General features: G+C 45.6%; 1 protein-coding gene across 3 annotated transcripts in view; it reads left to right on the top strand.

The window, feature by feature from the left end:
• STAB1 (stabilin 1) overlaps window positions 1-25,060 on the top strand; it is a 98,084-nt gene that overhangs the window by 24,348 nt on the left and 48,676 nt on the right. For all 3 annotated transcript variants that reach the window (XR_014545437.1, XM_083603187.1, XM_083603188.1), the window contains 13 exons: window positions 1,374-1,427; window positions 3,838-3,918; window positions 4,615-4,773; window positions 6,301-6,363; window positions 6,779-6,880; window positions 8,971-9,057; window positions 9,771-9,882; window positions 11,583-11,769; window positions 12,712-12,805; window positions 14,586-14,744; window positions 16,601-16,696; window positions 22,955-23,050; window positions 24,203-24,250. Coding sequence is in view for 2 of the 3 variants with exons in the window: in XM_083603187.1 (XP_083459313.1) it covers window positions 1,374-1,427; window positions 3,838-3,918; window positions 4,615-4,773; window positions 6,301-6,363; window positions 6,779-6,880; window positions 8,971-9,057; window positions 9,771-9,882; window positions 11,583-11,769; window positions 12,712-12,805; window positions 14,586-14,744; window positions 16,601-16,696; window positions 22,955-23,050; window positions 24,203-24,250 (1,338 nt within the window). In the remaining variant the exon portion in view is untranslated. The remainder of the gene's footprint in view (window positions 1-1,373; window positions 1,428-3,837; window positions 3,919-4,614; window positions 4,774-6,300; window positions 6,364-6,778; window positions 6,881-8,970; window positions 9,058-9,770; window positions 9,883-11,582; window positions 11,770-12,711; window positions 12,806-14,585; window positions 14,745-16,600; window positions 16,697-22,954; window positions 23,051-24,202; window positions 24,251-25,060) is intronic.

The following is a 25,060-nucleotide window of genomic DNA, read 5'->3' as shown; positions in this document are numbered from 1 at the left end:
AATTCCACAAACAAGATGTTCCAGTGAATCATGGTTTTGCAGAAAGGGGAAGATTCAACTAAACAGTTTTGCCAGTGGGAGCCAGTGCAAAAATTCCTGCTAGTGCAACAAGATTTCAACACCCCCACCCCCATTTCCCAGAGCATGCACCACACCATCTCCATATCTGCTCTGGAGAGTTGGGGGAACCCCCCAGAATAGATTTAGGGAGCACACGGTAGGAGCAGGGGAGACAAGGTCCTGCTGAGAATACAAAAGTCGTTCCACTCATGCAGAGTGTTGCTTAGCACTGTGGTAACTCATTGCTTCATCTGCATCCTGCCTTGCTGCTATAGGGCAGACCCACACCATCCCTTTAAATAGCATTCAATGCACATTTAAAGCACATGGAGAGGAATTCAGCATAGAACTAAAAGAGATTGCTTGGTCAGCGTAAGCATTTCTGCTTGCCTAGTGGAAAAAGTCCGCTCTCCTCTTCCGCCGTGTGCTGTTTTAAGGGTTCTCTCAACCCCCTGGGCCAGCTTGGGGCAGGGGGTGCAGGAAGAGGGGATGAGAAAAGCCTTGTTGCTCTAGGGGAAGTCCTTGCGTAGCTTCCACTAGCAGAGCCGGTTAGTTGAATCTGGTCCATGAGGCCCCCCAAAGGACCCTGGGAACTGTAGTTTCCCACTCAGACCTACAATTCCCAGTACCCATAAACAAACTACAGTTTCCATGATTTTGTGGGCAAGTTATGTGTTGGGTGTGCTTTGAAATGTATGGTGTGGTTCTGCCCTTAATCTCAAGTACAGGTATTCTTAGGTCATTCAACCCAGAATCGGAAGTCTGTTTCAAAATACAACCTTCTGGCTTTAAAAAATGTGGAAGGTGGGGAAAGCCAGATTCTGTTTTGCATTGTTGTGGACGAATGCTTGATAGTACACAGACCAGAGATCAAGGAGTAAACGTTTTGCGTCCAACAGACTTCCTTCCTATCATCCTTTAGTCCTTGTTAGTCAGCATCTTCCGTCCTTGCTATTTGGCCTCTTAGTCTTGCTTGAATGTTCTGAATTTGCAAAAAATGTAAGCATGCTATTAAAAGGAAGTCTGCTTGAAGCATCCGTAGAAAGCTGTCTACTGTGCAAAATGTCAGCCTCCTGGTATGTGAAATTTTAACTTTTTAGGGTACAAAGTTCCCCTTGACATATTTGTAGTGAAAATTCTGTTGTCCATCCTTTTGTAATGCAGTAAGAAACTGATTTTTTTCAAAGATGCACAGCATTAAGTATAATCTGCAGGCATAAGCATTTGGCATTTACATTAGCAATCAGGTGCCCATTATTGTAGTTCTGCAAAATGTCTAGGGAAAGTGTGTAATTGCTTTCTTCCTGCTTTAGGGAATAAACAAGCTCCAGGAACTTGTGAAGCATCATATCTACACAAAAGCAGCGGTAAGGCAAATCCGTTTCCAGCTTGTGTGTGTGTTTTCCTCACTACATCTGTGAGGTAGAATGATATTAAGGCAGCCTTCTATATTACTAGTTCTTAAAACAAAATGCTTAGTTATTTGGCTTTCATTTCTGCATTGTCCAGACTAGGGAGAAGTGAAACTAAATTCTGTTAAAATTTTTGCTATTTCCCAACATGGATGCTTTTGCCATTGCTTGACTTTTTCCTTCAATGATACGAACTATTTTTTATTAAATACGCTGGGGCTGGTGATAGTTCCAGCAACATCTGGATGACCACAGGTTCCCCATCCCTGTTGTAAAGAGATCCTGTAGGCCTAGTTCACACAAATGGCATGCGAGAGGATTAAGCTGGTAAATCTTATCTTAAGCTATATCTGGACTGTACCATGTCGTACTGGAGTAGGCAAGGAAAAGGGCTGCACAGGTGAACTTACTTCTCTTGAATTTTCTTGCATGCCAAAAATTTAATGTCAAGGACAGGCCCATGCAGAGCTTATATGAGGCCTGGGGAGGGAGCCCCCTGTCAGCTAGGTGACACAGGGTCTTCTTGGCCTGAGAGCATTAAGTCTTGCAGGTCCTTGGCATGGACCCCATCCAACGTAGCCCTCCCAGGCCTAGGACAAGGGTACCCGGCTGCCCCCAGCCTCCTGCATGAGCCTGTTCAATGAGATATGAGTGGGAACATTCAGCCATGCAATTGCATTCTTGCTATCTTAAGTGGTACAGTCCAGGAACAGTTTTACCATCACAAGTGCTGAAGGTGTGAACTAGGCATTAGTTTACCATAGCCAAAAATTAACTTGGCTTTACGCTGGTATGGACTGTAAATGCATAGGAATCTTTAAATTTCTTTGTGTTTTATTCACTGCACATGAAATTTATTTTGAAAAGTTGGAGCTCTTTCGGCCATATGTATATCCCTCAGGTGTTACATGAAGCTCTTTTAAGTACTGATGTCATTTTAATAACAGGAAGTCCTGTATATTGATTTTGAAATGTTCAAAATATGCTCCCTCACTCTGTCTCCTGCAGCCCTTTCCCTTCCAAAAACACCCAGCAGCTGCTATGTTTGTATCATAGACCTATCTGCAAATCTGCCAATGACTGGCTTGGTAACTGAGCAAAATTCTTCCTCTCTAGGTGGTTGATCCAGGGCTTGGTATGAAGCTTCATCATGAGATTCTTGCTAAATAAATAATGAAAATGGGGAAGAAAATGCCCACACAGGGGAACAAAAATCAAGACTTGTATACTTTTCCACCCCACTCCCCAAAATCAGACTTGTTGGTATTTTATTTGAGGCACTAATAAGTGTGCCAAGAAGTGTAACACTGGAAACGTTGCCATAAGAACACTGAGAGAGAAGCCAACGATAGGTGATGATCTTGGGGCTATAAATTGCCAGGAAAAGGGGACAGTTACCAGAAAAAAATTCAACTGAGCATTTGGAAACTGACAAGAAGGGAATAACTCTACATAGTTTGGATTAGGGAAGGTCTGGGACACTTGCTATGAGGAAATATGATCTTGAGAGGTACACTAGCCTGTTGCTTGAACTACAAAGCTGGATGTTTACTCATAAATAATGATATGCCAGACTGGGGAGCATATATAATTTCTATTAATCATGATGTCTAAAATTGAACAGTATTGTAAACTCCAGCATTCTGTCTAACTTAAATGTACCTCAACCATTTTGTGTCCCCTATATCATTTTGTGCAAGGAGAGACAAGTGTCTTGCTCTCAGGATAGTTTAGGAGGTTTTGGGAGGATGCATGTTCTGCAAAGAGGAAGTACTATAGCTATTTTCGTCCCTCCCTCCCTCCGCCTTTTTGATGGACAGAATTACTGATGATCAGATGCTGGTAGCAGTAGGCAGGATGTCTTGAATGGTCTGCATATCAGATATAGATTTGTGGTGATGCAGGGTCAAGGTCTCTGAAATTACAAGGCAATGGATCTGTCCAAGGAAATAGATACATGAGAGAGAAAACCAATCTTGAGCTAAAATGAAGTGCAATCTAGAACGAGGGATTTACCAGTAGAGCTGCGTGGTTTTCTGGAGTTCTGCAAGGATTCTGACTCCTAATTACTTAGCATCCACAAGAACAAAAAATCCTCTCCCCGCCCCCTTCTTAGGCTATGTACACATTGCAGCTTAAAATGCAGCAAGGTTATTCCCGTCCCCCTGCATTCCAAGTCGCATTTGCATGCTGTTGTACATGCTAAAATGGGAGTGGGAGTGTCTTCAGCCAACATGCACTGCATTACCTGTTTGGTTTTTGTGCCCCTGTGTTTTGGTTGCCACATGGAAGTAGTTAATGAGCAGAAAGTATTGGTTCAGAAAGCTCCTGATGGTGTAAATAAAATATGAACAATATTTTCCAGGTAGACGTGGAAACGCTGATTACCTTGCCACAGATTTTGACCATGGCAAATCAGGTTCTGACAATCCATTTCAGTGAGGAGGTAAGTGTTTCATAACAGTTGGAATTAACTGCTTAGGAACTGCGGGGAACTGCTTAGATAAATGCATAGGATTTTGACTTGGTTTTAGCTTAGTTCCAGAGACATTAAAACAGGTTTGTGTAAAACGGTTAATTTTCTAAATCCTTCCTCTATCAAACTGTAGTTTATTAAAAGTGCTATGAATTGTAGCTCTGTAAGGGGTGTACTAGGGGACGAGGGTGGCGCTGTGGGTTAAACCACAGAGCCTAGGACTTGCTGATCAGAAGGTTGGCAGTTCGAATCCCTGTGACAGGGTGAGCTCCCGTTGCTCGGTCCCTGCTCCTGCCAACCTAGCAGTTCGAAAGCATGTCAAAGTGCAAGTAGATAAATAGGTACCGCTCCAGCGGGAAGGTAAACGGCATTTCCGTGCGCTACTCTGGTTCGCCAGAAGCAGCTTAGTCATGCTGGCCACATGACCCGGAAGCTGTACGCCGGCTCCCTCGGCCAATAAAGCGAAATGAGCGCCGCAATCCCAGAGTCAGTCACGACTGGACCTAATGGTCAGGGGTCCCTTTACCTTTAAGGGGTGTATTGCAGTTCCCAGGATCCTTTGAAGGTTAAATGTGTGGAGTGTAAGCAGAGACCAGTTTACTGACCTATCTGCTTTGCACAGCTCTGCTTTGGCCATTAACTTCCAAATTGTTTCTTTTTACACAGGGAAGAATTCTGTTAGGTGACTCTGATGTTGCCTTAAACACAAGGAATATTTTGGCATCAAATGGTATCATTCATACCTTAGATGGCATCTTCATTCCTCCATCAATCATCCCCATTCTGCCGCATAGATGCAACGAAAAGGATTATAAAGTTGTAGCGGTAAGTAGTCAAGTCTATCTAGACTTTGTCTTTATTCTGGGCTGATGGGAAAAGACTGCGTATTTTTGCAATGTGAATTTCATTTTCCATCATGGCCCCCCCAGTGCAAGATGCTTGCTTGTGGCCAGTACAACCCCTACAATCATCTCAGTACAGCTTTCCTGCAAAGTTCAGCGGTTTTCCTTAGCATGTTCCTCATTTTAACTCGAGAGTCAAATTTTTGGTTGTGTCTGTGGTTTTAATCTTCCACATTATAACCCACAATATTTCTGACTCAGAAAGCAGTTTGGCTTTTCAGAGGCCATCCCCTTGCGATTCCTTTGAGAGCTGGCCCTTCCTGTTGACACAGCCTCTGCCAACGGGTCTGATGATGATGTTTCATCATGCGCTCGGAACATCTGCTTCCTGTTGCCTAGGTGGAGAAGCAGACAGGGCTTCTAGGCACGGACTTTACATTGCTCCTTACTGTAGTTGCGGCAGCTGCAGAAGCAGATACTTTAAGAGGAGCTTCAAGCTGCATTTTATTTGTTTGTTTTAAAATTAAGTCCATTGGAAAAGCTCTCCCCTGGCTTTGTAAATGACTTCCACAGGGAGAGGAGACTTTTTGAGATGTTTGCTACCAAGCAGCCCAGAGAAAATGTGTATCACACATGGGGTATATTCTTAGTAGGTGACTGGTCTGCCTTCGTTGCTGCTGTTGTTACTGCACAGTCAATATACTGGGTACAATCTGTTAGTAAATACATATTTTGCTTAAAACATCTTAGTATTAGCAGTGTGCACACACACACCAGGCAAAAACATTCTCCTCCTCCCAGACCTTTGGCTAGTTAAACAATGTATGCCCTCTTAAACTGTGTATGTGGTTTTCTTTTTTATCATTTTTGTTTGTTACTATGTCACACATGTTTATCTTTTCAAATTGTAAACCTCCAGGGTGGTATCTAAATTTAATAAACAATAATAATAATATTATATCTCCTCCTTCCACTATCTGTGGTGACATTTATTTATATCAAATTTGTATACCGCCCTTCATCCCAAAATCCCAGGGCGGTTCACAGCATAAAAATTCAAGATAAAAATGCAAAGTACATAATAAAAACAAGCACAATACCACCCCCATCCCACAAAGCAATAACCATCACCACCACCACCACCCCTGATCCCACAAACATTTAAAAGGATATGGGATGCTAATCAGCCCAAAGCCTGGTTGAAGAGGAATGTTTTGGCCTGGCACTTAAGGAAGGTGTTGGAGAACCACCCTGGGGAGAGTGTTCGACAAACAGAGACACACTGCAGAAAAGGCCCATCCTCGTGTTGCCACCCTCTGGACCTCTCATGAAGGAGGCACACGAAGAAGGGCTCCCAATTATGATTGCAGGGTCCGGGTAGGTCCATATGGGGAGAGGCTGTCCTTGAAGTACTGTGGTCCTGAGCTGTTTATGAACTCAGGTGTGTGTTTGACAGCACAGTAAACTTTTTTCATGCAGTAAGAATTCCTACTCTTGATTTCTGTTTCAGGGATCTTGTGTGGACTGTAGTGCCCTTAATACCAGTGTCTGCCCACCTGAAAGCACAGTTATGGTAAACAATTCTTAGTTTTGTTTATGGTTATGGTGGGTTTTGGTCCTCACGAAACAAAGCTTATTAAAAGGCTGCTTACAGAATTGTGTTTTACTTCCTTTCTCTTTCTAAAGCAGAAAAATACCATGTGATGTTCTGGCTTTTAAGAAACTTGTTTGTGACACGGTTTCTGCTGTATCTTCATTGTTCTTCCTTATCATGAGGTGAACCAGAGAGCTATCTCGGAGGGCATGATCTGCATTGACTGTCAAGAGAGGAAGTGGTTTTCCTGCCTTTTCCTGACAGACATGCTGACGGTCCAGTTCACCTTGACTTCCCCCCAGTGAACTTCCTCTGGCTAGCACGACATGATGGATATACATCAAACATGTGTGAAAAGTGCTCTTTGTACTCACAATCTGTTTCATTTCCAAAGGCCGAGGGGATCTTTCCAGGGGAGTGTGTGTACATTCATGATCCATTAGGCTTGAACATTATGAAGAAGGGTTGCAAAAGAAACTGCAACCAAACTGTGGTGGTAAGTATAAGGCACAGAACTAATTGTTGCAGTGTGATTTGCTCCTGTTCATGATTTTGTGAGCCAGCCATGCTCTCATCTAGGATATTCCTGGTTTTCCTTTTCACACCGCAGCAGTCAACCAGCATTCTGTGCTTGCTGGGTATGCTCAGTCCTCACTGGATTGTTTTGGGTTTTCCTGCGTCTGGGGTTGTTTCCCCTGCTAAATACTTCTTTTGTGGTTCTGCGAAACCTGGGCGCACCCCAAGCCACCTCCTTGTGCATGGCTGGTTCCATTTTGGAGAATGGGTTTGTTATTAGAAGGTAAGGTGCTGTTGTGCAACACATTTCTAGCAGGCCCACTGGACAGTGCTGAGTTCATAGCAGAAAAGCCGTAGGAAAAGAGAGTTGCCATGTCTGAGGAAGGCCTCCTCTTTTCTATGAAATATTTTCAAAAAGTTGCCAGAGATGTTGTTATGCCTGTTGACCCACAGAGTTCCAGAGGCTGGTTTTGTGGGCACTGGAGGCAAAGTTTTCTTGCTTACTTGTGCTCCCAGTGGCAAACGGCATCAGTTCCCTGGTGAGGCCTGGACAAAGAATCCCCTTCATCATTTATACGGCCATTTGGCAGGGAACACAGGCCTCTTTATTAAGACAATAAACAAACAAATGAACAAAGACCAATCTCTCTCTGTCTCTCTCATGAGGAGAGTCAGTTCTTTTATGGAATATATGACGAAGATCTTCCTTAGGAAGGGGTGAAGAATAGGGGGAAGGGCACTGGACAGTCCAAGCTTGTGCACGTCCCTTTTCACAATTGCTGGGTGATTCCAAATGGTTGCTATTTTTGAGTGGGATTCACTGGCAGATTCATGTTGTGCAGTTACAGTTGGCTGGGAAGTGTTACACAGGAAGCCCTCTTCACCAAAAGCTTGCAATAAGGAAAGTAATGGGGAAGTTGACTGGAAAGTGTGGGGTATTATTAAGTATTATTATTTATGAAATTTCTATACCACCCTTTGTCTGAAGACAAAGGGCAGTTTACAAAATAAAAACACAAAAATACATACCATAATAACAAACAATAACCCCCACACAACAGTTTAAAAGGCCACATAGATTGTTCATTTAGCCAAAGGCCTGGGAGAAGAGGAATGTTTTTTGCCCAGCACCTAAAGATACATAACAAAGGTGCCAAGTGGGCCTCTCTGGGGAGAGCATTCCACATCACACTTGCTTTAATGTAGTTTTTTAAAATCTTTATTTTTAGATGCGCAAATTGTTCAAATTTGGTTGTGTTTTTGATATGTTTTATTTATTGTTTAGGATTACTTTTGTTACATTTTTAATTATGTAAATCAGGCTTCCTCAAACTCGGCCTTCCAGATGTTTTGCGACTACAATTCCCATCATCCCTGACCACTGGTCCTGCTAGCTAGGGATCATGGGAGTTGTAGGCCAAAAACATCTGGAGGGCCGAGGTTGAGGAAGCCTGGTGTAATTCTTTTCATGCTGTAAGGTGCCTTGAGCATGGTTTTAACTATGGGAAGGTGGCATACAAATAAAATGGTGGTGGTGGTGGTGATCAACATCAAATAACTTTCCCACAAACAAATCGGAATGAATGTTCATTAAATTGCCAACTCTATCCAACCTCCCTGCAAAGAAATCAAGATAAGTACTCGCTGAACCAATTGTCTGGAAGCAGCCAGCAAAGCAGTGTCCTGTAGTTCCCTGGAATTGAAATGAAACAAGGGGTTAGAACAGGGGTCAGCAACCTTTTTCAGCTGTCGGCCGGCCCACCGTCCCTCAGTCCATATGGTGGGCCAGACTATATTTTGGGGAAAAAAATAATGAACGAATTCCTACGTCCCACAAATAACCCAGAGATGCATTTTAAATAAAAACACACATTCTACTCATGTGAAAACACGCTGTAAAAACACACTGTCCGTGGGCCGGATTGAGAAGGCGATTGGGCCACATCGGCCCATGGGCCTTAGGATGCCTACCCCTGGGTTAGAAGTTGAAACTGCTATCAAATGTGGGCAGTCTGTTTAATCATCAGGGCTGATGAGGTCGTTCAAGTGATGTAATTAATGTCTTGCTAGGTACCTGGATGCTGCAAAGGGTTCTTTGGTTCTTCCTGCACCCAGTGTCCTAGTGGATTTACCAATCCGTGCTATGGCAAAGGAACTGTAAGTAGCAAAGACTCTCCTGGGTTGTTGGGAAGATTGGTTATTAACTTGTCATCCCTTACTACTGTATAGTCTTCAGCTAATTTATCTGAGGGGACATGTGTTTGAGCCATGCCCCTTTGTAATCCATTTTGATCCAGGTGTTAACCTAGTAGCATCAGGAAATTCCAAAAGAAAACAAAGCTATAAATAAAGTGTGAACAAGAATGTTTTCAAATGCCTCCTGAAAGTTAATGGCAGAAACGCGCCCATCTCACTCAGGAGGGCATTCCACCAACATTGAAAAGACTTCAACTAAACAATCAGAGGTTCCTGCAAAGAGTCCTGGGAGTTGTAGTTTGTTAAGTGTGCTGTTAGGAGACCCCTATTCCCCTCATAGAGCTATGATTCTCAGAGCTCCCTGGGGAGAGGTATTGATTATTAAATGACTCTGCCCCCCCCCACGTATTAGGGAATTAGGGATCTCCCAACAACTCACAGTACCCTTAGCAGATCACAGTTCCTAGGATCCTTTGGGGAAAGCTGCAACTGCTTAAAGTGTTACGATACAGCTGCAAATGTATTGTGCAGATGAGGCTGACTGCCTATAGTTTCCAAGAGGATTTCCCAGCTCCTAAACCATTGCATAGTACCCTACAGTTACAATATTCTGTGTTTTGTCTTGCGACATCATATCCCATTTAGCACACTGAAATCCATTTTTTTCTCTCCAGTGCAACGATGGGATTCGTGGGAATGGCCAGTGCCACTGCCATGAGAATTTCAGAGGAATTGCCTGCCACATTTGTTCAAACCCAAACAAGCACGGAGAGAACTGTGATGAAGGTCTGTGACTCTGAATCTGCAGGAAAGCAACCCTGATGGGTGACGGGAAACCTCAGGCTGGGTAAATCAAGGCTGGGAATATCTGAGACCGTGATCAGGACTTTTCCCCTTGAGAACAACACTAGGATAGTGTCAAAAGGACAGTTTTTAGATACACGGAAGTTAGAGTTCTGTAATATATTTTTACATAGGGATGCAAAGGGGTGGGGTGGTTTTTTTTGGGGGGGGAGCGTTGGAACATTCTGAAAGCAGCCAGATATCCTCAGGGCCCTCTTGGACATGGAGATCCAAAGGTGCCAGTGAGAGGAGGAATCCAGTTTCTTGCTGGCATGTTCTGATACAGCCAGTGCTAAACTGAGAGTTCTGAGGCCTCTCTCGCCTACCTAGAAGCCATAACCTTTAACTTGGGGAGTCTTTAACTTTCTTGTAATGAGTGAAAACTTGAGAGCAAATAGCAGAGAGTGTGGACCAATGGTCTGACTCTGCATAAGGCAATTTCCAGTATTCTGTACATGGGTGCCCAGCTGCAGAGTCCCCCCACCTAACGTGCCTGACTACTGAGTGGTAAATGAATGGACACAACTGTCCGGGATTTAAAAATGGCCGCAATTTTATTGATTTCAGATGTAGGAAGCCTTGTCATAGGCATTGGGTGTATATCAGCTTCCCTGCTGGGGACTGAGGCATCACAGGGTCTGTTTGGGGGTGGATCCGTTGCAAAACACAGGTTTACACAGATGGCTCCCAAATGCTGAGGGAAGCTCTGTGACCCTGCTAGCTGTACGCAACTGGTTCTTTGGACACAGACTTCCCTCCAGACCCCTCTAACGGGGTACCCTGTTATTGATGCTGCAGCAAATGGGGTGGGTGAGTCACCACTTCACCACACCCTGACGGGATGAAAGACTATAGGATTCTGCCCAAGGCCTAAACTGCCAAAGTTGTGACTACTGTTATGGGGAAAGCGAAACCTGTATTCGGCCTTGAATACAGCGACCATCAAAAGACCACAGCAAAGCCCTCCTAGCTGAAAAGAAAATGGTTAGAGCAGTAATAGACTATTAATGCAGGGAGGGAAAGGGTGGGTGATGCTCCTGTCCGATTTGTCAGCTGGGCTAAGTAGATGGTGGGCGGACCTGAGGGAAGCCTGCCTCCCTCAGGTCCGCTTGCCACACCACACCCCCTGGGGCCGCCATGGATTGGCCCGTTTGAATAAACGGGTTTTGGTAGGAACCCCGTGACCCTCTGCGGTGGCTGGGGGGGGGAGGCAACCAAAGATGGTGCGGCACACTTGGAAGGAGAGGAGGCACTGTGTCAGGCCTCACTGTGAAGGCCATTGTAGACATTCTAAATTTTGGAAAGTTCTAATATAGAACTAGGTAGCTTCTGTTCTGTGTGTAGCAACACTGTGGTAAGCTGCCAGAACTTCACTTGGAACACCTTCCTGTCAGTCAAGTATTTTCAGCTATAAAAGACTTCCTGTTTGGGATAGATTTGCACCGGAGCAGCAAACTCTTCCTTGGTGTGTTCCCCTATGTTCCTTGACTCCAGTGGCTCAGCCTTGATACTGCAGTATCTAGGCATCTCCTTGTGGTGACCAAAGTGGCTTGACAGAATTTACAGTTATTTAAGAAAGTATGTAGTGGAAATACAAAAGTAAAAGTTGTCATGGTAGTTTAGCAGCTCTCTCTGTCTGGTAGATTGTGGCTGTGTCCATGGAGTTTGTGATAACAGACCTGGAAGCAAGGGCGTGTGCCAGCCTGGCTCATGTAAAGCTGGCTACAGCGGGGAATTTTGTGACAGGAGCTCTCAGAAGTGTGCTTCTTCCAATGATGCCCCTCTGAATTGCCATTTGAATGCAGTCTGCATCCAGAACGATACTGTAAGGTATGCCTCTTCACTGATGTAGCCTGTTTCTTCGGGCATTATTATTATTATTATTATTATTATTATTATTATTAATTTTATAATAACCAAAACCCAAAAACACACACATCACAATCAAAATCATACATCTTAATTGACTTTCCTCCAACTCCCCCTCCTGGTTCCATTATTTTATACTTACTTATACATGTCCACAAAATCTTATACTCTTAACTATCCAATTTTAAAACCTTATGCATGTTATTACAAGTGACCTTTAGAAGTCCAACTCATGTAAAAGCCAATACACAAAGCTTGCTAATTATGCCTTGAACATTTCCCCTTTTTTAAAAAAAAGAAAGAAAAACAGTGTCCTTTTTCTTTCTAGGGTTTCAAATTGTCTAGTATGTCCAGCACAGTTCATTAGTTTGTTTTGCCAATCTCCTTCATCTTCTTTGGCGGTGGCTTCTTTCTTCTATAGGGATGGGCAGCTAGACTAGGGATTAGAACCTTTCCCCAATTTGAATTGTGGGAGATGTGTATCACTTTTCCTTCCACCACCTCCCCCTGCCTTGCCAGTCATGTCTTCTCTCCTGAACACTTATTGAGCAAGTCTAGAGAAAATATCATCAGTTATATTTTCTTCTGCCCTTTGAAAAACAATTTTCCAAAGAGTTGGAGAAGAGAGATTCAAAGTGATGCAAACTGATATATTATTTGCCTTCGCCCTCCCCATGCCTGAGAAAAGCACCCAAGTTTTTTAATGACTTTAAGGCTAGGGAAAGAGGATAAAAGAAGTATTTTTAAACAATCAGGATTTAGAGTTTGTTTCCTAAGTACAGTACACAGGAATGTAGATGTTTGCAACCATTCCTTTGAACAGTATTTGCTTAAACTGAATGACAATATGTCAATAGACGTTCCTGCTTTGTGATTTAACAGTTGCCTTTGCTTATTTCCAAGGTGTGTCTGTCTTGATGGATATGAAGGGGATGGGTTTTCTTGTGAGCCTATTGATGTCTGCAGTAAGCCAGAACGGGGAGGATGTTCAAAAAACGTATGTTGGTAAAGCTTTTTGTACTGATTGACTAATTTTTGTTCATCTTTAGTCTGCTTCTTCTGAAGAGTGTGCCCTGAGAAAGATGCTTTAGAATAAATCACTAGCGCCTAGAGCCAAGGATCAGGGTTTTTCCTGGCTTTCATTCAAACTGGCTATCAATGAAGTCATAGGATTGAAATGATGCTATCCTTAGAGTCATGGCATGAACGTTAATGATTTGTTCATAATGTTTTGAAAACCTTATGTGTGTTGAATATCTTAGTCTTATTATTATATGTACAAGTGATAGGAAACTGAGTAAAAAACATATGTTTCAATGTTTTTTAGTGTGGACCAAAGGGGCAAACAATATTTCATACCCATTTGCCTTGACTTATTATTTTAACAGAAAACCTGAACAAAATACTGGTAGTGATTGGTTGGGTAGGTGGGGAGAGAAGCCTAACCATTTCTCATTTGGTTATTTTCCTGTTTGAAATTGCACCCCCCACCATACTTTTTGCCCTGTAATTGAAAATATCCAAGGCCCTGTATCTTTTGCTCTTTTGCAGGGAGCAATTTTGGGAAGAAAAACAGCCCAAGAAAGGGTTAAGCAGCAGCCTGTTCTAGCAGCCTCCTGTGGCTGCTTTTTGTAGAAATAAAAATGGAAGGAAAAAGTTAAATATAACTGATCTTTATGGGTAGTTTGGTCCTATTTCTGTTACTTCTAGAGCATTTTTGCATACTACAGTGGTACCTCGGGTTACATACGCTTCAGCTTACAGACTCCGCTAACCCAGAAATATTACTTCGGGTTAAGAACTTTGCTTCAGGATGAGAACAGAAATCGTGCTCCGGTGGCGCGGCAGCAGCAGGAGGCCCCTTTAGCTAAAGTGGTGCTTCAGGTTAAGAACAGATCTCCAGAACTAATTAAGTTCTTAAGGAACTAATTAAGTTCCAAAGGATGCATACAGAAGGACACTATGTTGTTTTTAATCATCTCTAGTGTGGGTGAGGTCTGCAAGAAGAGACTAGATGTGAATTTAGTGTGACAGCTTTGAAGTGAGACAAAAGCAGTTACCACAAACCTTGGACAAGCTGAAGCCAATCTTTTCAAGAAAGTTCTGTGCTGTCCTATTTCAGTTTTTGGATATACCCCCCCCCCACAAAAATATTCCTTTAATTTTGATAGTCAAAGGAAAATTGAAATTTCTTTGAAAGCATAAACAAGGAATGCATATCTCATGATGCAGATTTTTCTTTTTCCACATCTTAAAGTTGATGAGTTTCTTGACAATGGCCAATAATGGAGACAGGTCAGGAACCAGAGCTCCTTTTTGATGGAATAGGGCACTGTCATATTTTGCCTGTATATTTTCTTCTCCACAGCTAATAGCAGCTTTAGGAAGTCAATTTAGATCAAGGTTTGTCACACGGGGGGAATATCAGAACCTCTTCACCCAGCACCACAGCACAGTTCAATCCAAATCCAACCCCCAGCCTTTCTTGCTGCTCTGTTAGCAGCAAAAGGGGGTTGAAGAAATGTCCAATACCTCATGTAGTTTGGACCTACGTTGGACAGCTAATTGCTAACATGATGGCATGTTCTCAACACTTCAAAGCCATTTCTCTCTGTAAACTGATTTGCAACAAAGCAATTCTATTTCTATCAAGACTTTCTAAGCAATTTGGAAAATTAAAAAAATTACTTGGATGGGAAAATGTCCTTCTCTAGTTCTGTTTTGCTAGGCATGGTTGTAATCCCTTCTTTATTTGCTCTTTTCCTATTTCTGATCAGGCCATGTGTACCAGTGCAGGCCCTGGAACAGCAACCTGCCAATGTAACAAGGGCTGGACTGGGGATGGAAAGGACTGTATTGCTATAGACAACTGTGCAATGGAAACCAGAGGAGGCTGCCACGTCAATGCTGACTGCATCTATATTGGGCCTGGACAGGTGTAGTTGGCATCCTTTGCTGTCTTGCTGAAAAATATTGGTTGATACCTGGTACATTTTACTGTGAAGATGACATAAGTGCCCTTCATACTTTAACATGTGATGGGGTATAATCACACATTTAAGAGGCTCTTGGGACTGTGCTTCTGGCCTAGCCTCTGAAATCCACACTTTAGTTACAAGCCACAAAGACCTATGTGTATAGACCTCCCCAGCTCAGACTCCTGCCCAGTGCTGAATACAGCACTGCATTGCATTCAGAAGACTTGCAGGACAAGGCATCGGACTTCCCATACCCCAACCCATATAAATAAGAGACCAATAACACTGGGTTTTGGGTAAAAACAGGCCACAACTTTATTGAATACAGATGAAAGAGGTTTGGCTTGGGCATGGGGCAATAGAAATACTTCCGGCCCGCCCACTGGAACTGACCCGTGGTCAATCCAGGCGGGGGTTCCTAAGACTTACATCAAATAGGGTGACCCTCCCCCCGCAGGGACCGCCATCTGGGGGAGTGCCTTCGGGCTTGGCCCCCCTGGGTACGCGGATATGGCCACTTCCCCCAGATCCCTTTAACGGGATACCCCAGCGTTTGGAGGGGCGGGCGGGGACTACAACCTCCCCTCTGTCCAAAACAAGGGATTGCCCCAATGCCCAACTGCCAGGGGCAGATCCGAGTGAGGCCCACCATTGGCTCCATCGGCTCCACCCCCCAGGCATAGCCCACATCCCAGCCTGCATCCCCATTCGCCAATGCAAAGTGCTGGCTAAGATCTGGCTCCTGATAGGCGGCGGGGGCTTATGCCTCCTCCACCTATCAGGAAGGGCACTGCCGTATGAATTCCACCTTCGGGGCCCCAGTGAAGCCTCTTCCGTCCAGCAATGCCGCTGCACCAAGAGAGGTGAGCGGACTTGTGTTCCATTGATTTATGTGTAGCCACATTGCACCTTTAACCATTTAAAATCTCAAAAAGAAAAATACACGTGAAGCAAGACCTGACTTAGAACAAATTGATTTCGCTGCTATCATTATCCTTTATTTCCCTTTTGGTAGCCAATATGCTGCAGCCTGCTCACAGCTATGCTAAAATCCTTTTTCTATGGGCAGCTATCACTTTTGCCCTAGGACAACCATAATATGATGTCCAGTCAACGTGGAAGCTGGGCATTTTGTGTGATTCTAGATAACATAGGTTTGATTGTATGTAAACTAGTCTACAAACTTTGCAGGTGTGGACCCAGCCTCTGACAGTAATCTGCTCTAACTGTTTTTAATTTCTGAAATTTATATTATTGTAATCTGCCCTGGCACCTGCTGGTGAAGGGAGGGTAATAAAAGTTATGATAACAGTAATAACAATAATAACCAAGGCCTGCAATATTTGGGTCCCATCTCTCACTTTGTATCTTGTATTCTGTTTAAATATTTTCTTTCTTCTGTGTCTTTCCCATTGTCTTTGTTGCTCTCTTTCTCCAAAAGATGGTAGTTTGATACTAGTGCAATCCAGTCCTTGTGCAGGGCTTTCACTGGCGGGATTCATTCATCCTGAAATTCCAGGATGTTTCTGGTTCTGTGTATCTAGCAGTATCTGTACTACAATCACCCAACGAAGAACAATTGTACGCAAGTGCACTGAACTTAACAACCTCAATGTACCTTTGTTATGTTCAACATTGTTTTGTTCAGCGTAGTGCTAGCCAAATATTCCCATAGCAGCATTCAATTTTTGTTTCTATATTTCAAGAAGACTTTTTAAAAGGGACTTTTTTATTTTTTTAAAAAATAGCAGTGTTCTGGAGAAGAAATTTTAGTAACAGTTGATAACCATAGTTCTTGTTGTTTCTACTTTCAGAGCAGCTGTATATGCAAGAGAAATTACAATGGTGATGGTTACAGCTGTGACCCTGTTGCTCCTTGCTCTGTGGACAATGGTGGCTGCCATGAACTGGTAAGAAACTGGAAAAGTCCAAGAAATGCTGCTGTTATGTACTGAGTTGAATAGGATCCAAACTGCAGCAGTCTGATTGGTCCTAGAACAATAGGATCCAAAAGGCAGCAGTCTGATTGGTCCTAGAACAATAGGATTCAGAATGCAGCAGTCTGATTGGTCCTAGAACAATGCAGCAATATGATTGGTTGGCAGGAACCACCCAATCATGCTCCAGATAGAAGTGAATCCACAACCTGATTGGCTTACAGTAGAATTCCGGGATTAGCCAATCATGTGCAGCCCATTGTGTAAATAATGTATATAAAGCAGATACCTTGAGGGGACTTTCATTCATTCCTCCTCACCACTATGAGCTGAATAAAGAGCATGAAATCACTTTGCGACTCTGAGTATATTTCACTGGCGACGAAGGTGGGATCCCGCTGAGCTGACTGCCACACACAGCACCGCAGCACCGCCACCTGCCGCACCGCTGCCTCGCACCGTGTATCCAGGCTTCAGCTCCGGGACACAAGGAACTCAGAATGGCAACCGACAGCAGCTTCTCGCCGTTCAACCCAGCATCTGGAGACTGGGAAGCGTACGCCTCCCGTTTCACCTTCCTCCTAGAAGCCAAAGGGGTCACCGATGAAGAAGACGCCAAGAAGAGGGCAATATTCTTCAGCATCTGCGGAGAGGAGACGTTTGAAATCGCCCGGGCTCTCCTTGCACCCGAAGACGTCGCTACTGTTCCATACAAAACAATAATGGAACAGCTGAAGGGGCACTTTTCGCCACAGCCCTCTGTGGTGGCTCGTCGAAATGCCTTCTATGCAAAGCGGCAAGCCCCTGGGGAAACCATAACTGGGTTTGTGACCTCTCTCCGCCAAGCTGCCCGGTTCTGCAACTTCTCAGAGCTGGAGAACATGCTTCGTGACCGCCTCGTCGGTGGCCTGAAGGATGAGAAGCTGCAACGACGCCTCTACGCTAAGAAGGACCTAACGTTCCAGGTCGCTCTGGAGGAGGCCCTGGCAACGGAAGCTGCCGAGAGGTCGACGCAAGAGGCATGGCCGAGCCAGCCGTCCCAACCGAGGGTCCACCACGAAGACCTCACCGACGACTCAGGATCCAACAGGGAGGAGGTGCACCGAGTACAGCAGCGCACTCAAGCAGCCCACATACCACAGCTGCCTCGACGAGAAGCAGGGAACTGCGCAAGCTGTGGAGACAGTCACGAGAGGAGGACCTGCCGTTTCCGCAACGCAGAGTGCAGGCAGTGCAGAAAATTGGGACACATCGCCCGGGTGTGTCGAGCTCGGCCCACCCGACGCCAGGCATCAGATGACCAATCCAAGAGCCCCAGGTCCCGGGGCCCAACACACCAAGGCAACTCGACGGAGCTCACGGACTTCCAGGTATACCAGTTGCCCCACCCCAACGTAGAGAAAATTTATGTAGAGGTACAGATAGAGGGGGCCCCATGCCGCATGGAGCTTGACACGGGTTCAACTCTATCCATAATCTCGGCAAGGACCTTAAGGAAACTGTGTCCTACTGGGGGTCCCAAACTCAGGCCGGCCCCATTCACCCTCCGGGACTTCCAGAAACGTAAGGTCCCCACAATGGGGGTGGGGACCTTCAGGGTGCAATACCGAGGGCGGACGCGGCAACTGGACTTGCTTGTGGTCAAGGGCCCCTACATTAGCTTACTGGGATTGGCATGGTTTGGACCACTGGGGCTAGCCGTCACCGGGGTGAACCACACTACCTTACAAGTGGACGTGGACGCCATATGCAAGGAATTTCCGGGGGTTTTTGATGGGAAATTGGGACAGTATACGGGCCCCCCCATTGCTCTACAGCTTGACCCCGCAGTACGACCAGTCAGGCTCAAGGCCCGCCGGGTCCCGTTCGCCCTGAAACCCCGTATAGACGAGGAATTGGACCGACTCGTGGAGCAAGGAGTGCTGGAGCCGGTGCCTAATGCCCCCTGGGAAACCCCAATCGTCACACCCGTCAAGCCGAATGGTTCGGTCCGCATCTGCGCAGACTACAAATGTACCATAAACAAGGCCCTCACGGCCCATGCATACCCAGTGCCAGTGGTCAGCCATGTCCTTGCCACCCTGGCTGGGTCGAAAATTTTTGGCAAGCTGGACTTGGCCCAAGCATATCAACAACTGCCAGTAGATGAGGCCACAGCAGAGGCACAGACGATTGTGATGCACAGAGGAGCGTTCAGGGTAAAGCGGCTGCAATTCGGTGTCAGCGTGGCACCAGGCATATTCCAGAATCTAATGGACTCTCTCCTTAAAGGGATTCCTGGCGTCACCCCCTTCTTCGATGATGTGTTGATTGCCGGGCCCACACCAGAGGAGTTTGAGGACCGCCTCCGCACCGTTCTGCACCGTTTCCAGACAGCGGGTCTCAAGGTGAAGCGGGAAAAATGTCTACTAGGAGTGCCTCAGGTGGACTTTCTGGGATTTATGGTGGACGCAGAAGGGGTCCACCCGACTGGGGACAAGGTACGGGCCATTTGTGATGCCCCAGCGCCCAAGAACAAGACTGAACTTCAGGCCTTCTTGGGACTATTGAACTTTTACCATTCCTTCCTTCCCCACAAGGCGGCGGTAGCGGAGCCCCTACACAGACTCCTGGACAAGCGGGCCCCTTGGGTGTGGGGCCAGCGCCAGGAGGCCGCATTCCAGGCAGTCAAGGACTTGCTTGTCTCAAACTCGGTCTTGGCACACTTCGACGAGAGGCTGCCGGTGGTGCTAGCATGCGACGCCTCACCCTATGGCATTGGCGCTGTCCTGGGACACCAACTCCCGGATGGAAGAGAGGTACCGGTGGCATACTTTTCCCAGACACTCAACGCAACCGAGCGGAACTACTCGCAAATCGACAAGGAGGGTCTGGCAATCGTGAAGGGAGTAAAAAAATTCCATGATTTCTTGTACGGGCGGCCCTTCACCGTGGTGACTGACCACAAGCCCTTGCTTGGCTTGTTTGCCTCCGAAAAGCAGACCCCCCAAGTGCTGTCTCCTCGTGTCCTCAGGTGGTCAATTTTCCTTGCCAGCTACCAGTATGCACTGATTCACCGCCCTGGGAAGGCGATGGGCCATGCGGACGCCCTCAGCAGGCTACCACTACCGGAAACAGGCCCCGACCCAGCACCTGCACAAGAGGTTATGAGCCTGGAGCTGCTTCCCGACCGCCCCATTCAGGCACAAGAAGTTGCACACCATTCCAAGAAAGATAGGGTCATCTCCCGGGTCCTGGACTGGGTGTGGAGGGAATGGCCCAGCAGCAGCCCCGGGCCAGAATTCGCCGGCTACACAACCCGCAAACATGAACTGTCGGCCCACAAGGGGTGCCTGTTATGGGGAAGCAGGGTCGTTGTTCCCCAGCCCCTCCGCAAAAGGGTCCTCACAGCCCTACACGAGACACACCCAGGGGTAGTAAGAATGAAGGCCCTTGCCAGGAGTTATGTGTGGTGGCCGGGGATCGACGGAGAGATAGAGGCCTGGGTCAAACACTGCCAGGCCTGCCAAGAATCCCGCCCAGATCCCCCAAGGGCCCCAGTCCAGTCCTGGGAGTCCGCCCGAGCACCATGGTCACGCCTGCATGTGGACTTCGCTGGCCCCTTTCAGGGGAAAACATTCTTCATAGTGGTGGACTCCTACACCAAATGGCTGGAAGTCGCACTGGTACCGTCCACTTCTACGTCCGCAGCCATCCGGGTACTACGCAGGCTGTTTGCAACCCACGGGCTCCCTGACACTCTCGTCTCAGACAACGGGACTGCATTTACGTCAGGAGAATTCCAAACCTTCACAGCGCAGAACGCCATCCGCCACATCCGTTCGGCGCCATTCCACCCTGCCACCAATGGCCAAGCAGAACGCATGGTGCGGACCACCAAGGACACCCTTCGCCGCATGACGCAAGGGGATTGGGAGTACCGCCTTGCCACATTCCTCCTAGCACAACACAGCACCCCCAGCTCAACGACTGGCCGGAGCCCCGCTGAACTACTAATGGGTCGGCGCCTTGCAATCAGATTGGACCGCCTTCACCCCGATAGAGCTCAGGATGAGGTAGTGGTGGGGGAAGGCAGGAACCCCCGGACCTTCGAGGCCCAGGACCCAGTGTACGCAAAGAATTTTGGGGCAGGCCCAGCATGGGTACCCGCCACAGTCACCAGGGTCACTGGTCCCGTGTCGTACGAGGTGCTAACGGATGGGGGGCAATGCTGGCGCCGCCACTGCGACCAGATACGGCGACGATTCCCGGGAGAAAACCAGGAAAGGTCAGAGGAGTCCCAAGGGAACAGAGGGGCAGTGAAGCCCATAGAGCAGGAGGGGCCAGCAGGAGAGGCAGAATCAGTAAATACAGAGAGGACCCGCGAGGCCGAAAGGACACCGGAACCAGAACCACGACTGAGCGAACCGGTTGCACCAGACCAAACAGGCCCATCACAGCCAGCATCCTTGGAACATGAGCCAGAACCTGAACCCCGGACCAGGGAACACCCCAGGCTGCAACGCACACGTAGGCCACCGGCGTACCTCAAGGACTATGAATGCGACCTCCCGGGCAGGACTGGAACTTAGAGGGGAGGGGTGTTATGTACTGAGTTGAATAGGATCCAAACTGCAGCAGTCTGATTGGTCCTAGAACAATAGGATCCAAAAGGCAGCAGTCTGATTGGTCCTAGAACAATAGGATTCAGAATGCAGCAGTCTGATTGGTCCTAGAACAATGCAGCAATATGATTGGTTGGCAGGAACCACCCAATCATGCTCCAGATAGAAGTGAATCCACAACCTGATTGGCTTACAGTAGAATTCCGGAATTAGCCAATCATGTGCAGCCCATTGTGTAAATAATGTATATAAAGCAGATACCTTGAGGGGACTTTCATTCATTCCTCCTCACCACTATGAGCTGAATAAAGAGCATGAAATCACTTTGCGACTCTGAGTATATTTCAGCTGCTTTGTGAAAACTGCTTTTTGAGGATGGGTACTAGATGGGAGCAAACAGTAGCTTTTGAGAGGTGATGGTAGTTTGAGAAAGGCTTCTGATTTTTATGCACACACTTCTACTTTGTCCCAGAGCTGCTTCTGGCCAAATCAGGTTTTAAAGTTTTTTTAATAATAATAATAATAATAATAATAATAATAATATTTATTACTTATACCCTGCCCATCTGGCTGGGCCTCCTCAACCACTGTGGGCAGCTTCCAACAAAACATTAAAAACACAATAAAACATCAAATACTAAAAACTCCCCTAAACAGGGTTGCGTTCAGATGTCTTCTAAAAGTCAGATAGTTGTTTATTTCTTTGACATCTGATGGGAGGGCGTTCTACAGGGTGAACCACTGTAGAACGCCCTCCCTACCACTACCGAGAAGGCCCTCTGCCTGGTTTCCTGTAACCTCTCATCTTGCAGTGAGGGAACTGCCAGAAGGCCCTCGGAGCTGGACCTCAGTGTCCGGGCTGAACAATAGGGGTAGAGATGCTCCTTCAGGTATAATATATTATTATTATTATTATTATTATTATTATTATTATTATTATTATTATTATTAAACAACTGGGGGGGAGTGAACTGTGGGCAATTAAAAAACTGTCACTATTTTCCAGTGGGATTCAGGTAGATACTGGCAAATTAAGGTTGCATAACTAAATTTGATTTGGTGCTTTCAAACAGCAGGCAGTTTCCACCTCCCCCAAATGTGACTTTTTGCAACAACAAAAGTAATGGAGAAAAGCACTGAGGTTGTACTCCCATATGTAAGGTGAATGCTTGTTTGTGCGGAGCGGAATCCAGATTCTGAACCAACTTAACACTTTCATGATATTTTGGTCCTTCATCTAAATGAATGGCCTGCCCTTTTTAATTGATGGAACCATGACGGCTGCTCATAAAACTGTTTCAGGTGTATCATCATCACGTGAATATGTGGGGGTTCATGGATTGTGCTAAGTATGCAATGTCTGCTGGGAATAGGTGCTTTGCACATCGTATATATTTTTATTGTCAGGCTTGTGTACAGAGAAAATAAGCTTCTCCAACACATGATCACTGAAGATGGAAAATGTTTATTGTAGCAAAAGCCCTAGTCTGTGTCACAGGAGACCAGGGTTTATGTCATTGCTTAACCACAAACTTCCTGTGTGGACAACACTGAACCATGTTTCTTTTATTAGAGAATTATCCTGCTGAGAGTTGTTTTGCTTTGTTGCTTTTTTAAAACCCAACAGGCTACATGCCAGTCTCTTAGTACTGGAGAGAAGGCTTGCCGTTGCTCTGATGGATACATGGGAGATGGAGTTTTATGTTATGGAAATATAATGAAGGTAAAAACACACATTCTATTCTATCCTAAGAGGTGAGAAAGCAAAGTGAATTCATACATGGTAAGGGCCATCTAGCTCAGTGACAGAGCACGTGCTTTGCAAACAGAAGGTCCCAGATTCAATGCCTATCCTCTCCAGGTTGGGTTGGGAATAACCCTCTCTGAAATCCTGGAGTACTGCTTCATAGAGACATGAACAGCTGAGTACTTCTGTTCTTAAATCTTCTGTTCTGGTTTTGTTGTAATACCCACAAGTAAAAGATGAAAAGTAGACAGATAATTTATCAAGTGCTGCTGTACGGAAAAATAGCATTCTACCAATAGCTTTTCCATCAAAGACAATCTACTAACTGCTCTCGCCACATTTCCCATTGTAATCCAGGAACCGTAGCAAAATATGTTTTTGTGAGGGAGCTTAAAATGGCCTTCTTGTGGGCATGATAGAGTTGAAACAGGGGAGAAGGAGGACACTGAGAGGAGGGGAGAAGAGAAGAGAAGAGAAGAGGAGGAGGGCAATTCCCAAACTCATCATTTTTATTTCTTCATCTTTTAAATTCTGGATGGCTTTGATTCTTGTTGGACTTTACCTCCAGAATTAATATCTTTCCTCTTTGCTTCTACTTACAGCCAGTTTAGTTTTCTTCCTACATTCCTTGCCTTGTTTTCTAGCCTCTTCCAGAGTCTGTTCCCTTCCATTCATAAATTTCTGGGCACCCTTCCTCTAATGCTCACACACCTTGCCCTTTATGTAATCACTCTGGGCATCTGATTATTAATGCTCTACTCCTGCTTCTGTTCCTCTCCCAGCTCACCTGTGCTTTCATTCAAGGGAGATAGGAGAAGAAAGTGATAGGAGGAAACTTGAACTGCGGCTCCTGTGTCCTCCTGACATCAAGCTTGCAAGCTTTTCACAGACACCTGGCTAGTTCCTATTTACATCAGGATATTGGAACCTTGACTTGAGGGACCAGGATTCTAAATTCAATAGGCAAAATTCATCTGTATTCATTTTTGACCTGTCACTTAATCAAGGTTCACGCTTGAATTTAACATCCACCTTTTATCTGTATACCTTTTCATGTGCCTACACGGTGCTGCACTTGTTTGTTTATTTGTTTTATTTTTAAAAATCTGTTGTCTTCTCTTTTTGAAGGAGTTAGTAAGGAATTACCACTTTTCTGACTTCTATGGGTGGATTAAGGTAAGACATTTACTGTTCAAAGTACTTAAGTTTGTTTGCTGGTGGGAGAGAAATTGTATAACAACCTAAAACTACTGAGGGCTTAAGCATACTGTCCAACTGGTAGAAGTATTCTATTTGCATTTTACAACAAGGTGCAAAACAAAGAGACTGGGTGTTTATTTCTGGCTAAGACTCAGTCAGTGCATGTGCCATATAACTAGGAAAGATGCTTGGGGCATCCAAACATTTTGATACTTGAAAATGATCTGGGCATCATCTGTGTTTCATTTAGCATACTTTTCTGATGAGTAGTCAATCAGCCAGCATACATTAATAGGATGGGACAGCCTTATGGATAGGCACTGCCCTGGACTCCTGTGTTCATTCTTTTCTGTCCATACTATTGCAAAACTGATTTCCATAAAGAAGAGGATAGAGCTTCATAGTTTTGCCCTCCTCTGCTGATGAATATGAAGATCATGTTGTCAGTCAGACAAGATACTACTACCGCTTTGAGACCTGCTTATTGGAATATGTGGGATGCGGGTTGCGCTGTGGTCTAAACCACAAAGCCTAGGGCTTGCCGATCAGAAGGTCGGTGGTTCGAATCCCCGTGACGGGGTCAGCTCCCGTTGCTTGGTCTCTGCTCCTGTCAACCTAGCAGTTCGAAAGCACGTCAAAGTGCAAGTAGATAAATAGGTACCGCTCCAGCAGGAGGGTAAATGGCATTTCTGTGTGTTGCTCTGGTTCACCAGAAGCTGCTTAGTCATGCTGGCCACATGACCTGGAAGCTGTACACTGGCTCCCTCGGCCAATAAAACGAGATGA

This window comes from Podarcis filfolensis (assembly GCF_964270895.1).
Source record: "Podarcis filfolensis genome assembly, chromosome: 2".
Lineage (NCBI taxonomy): Eukaryota > Metazoa > Chordata > Lepidosauria > Squamata > Lacertidae > Podarcis > Podarcis filfolensis.
This window is presented reverse-complemented; position numbering and strand designations above follow the sequence as displayed.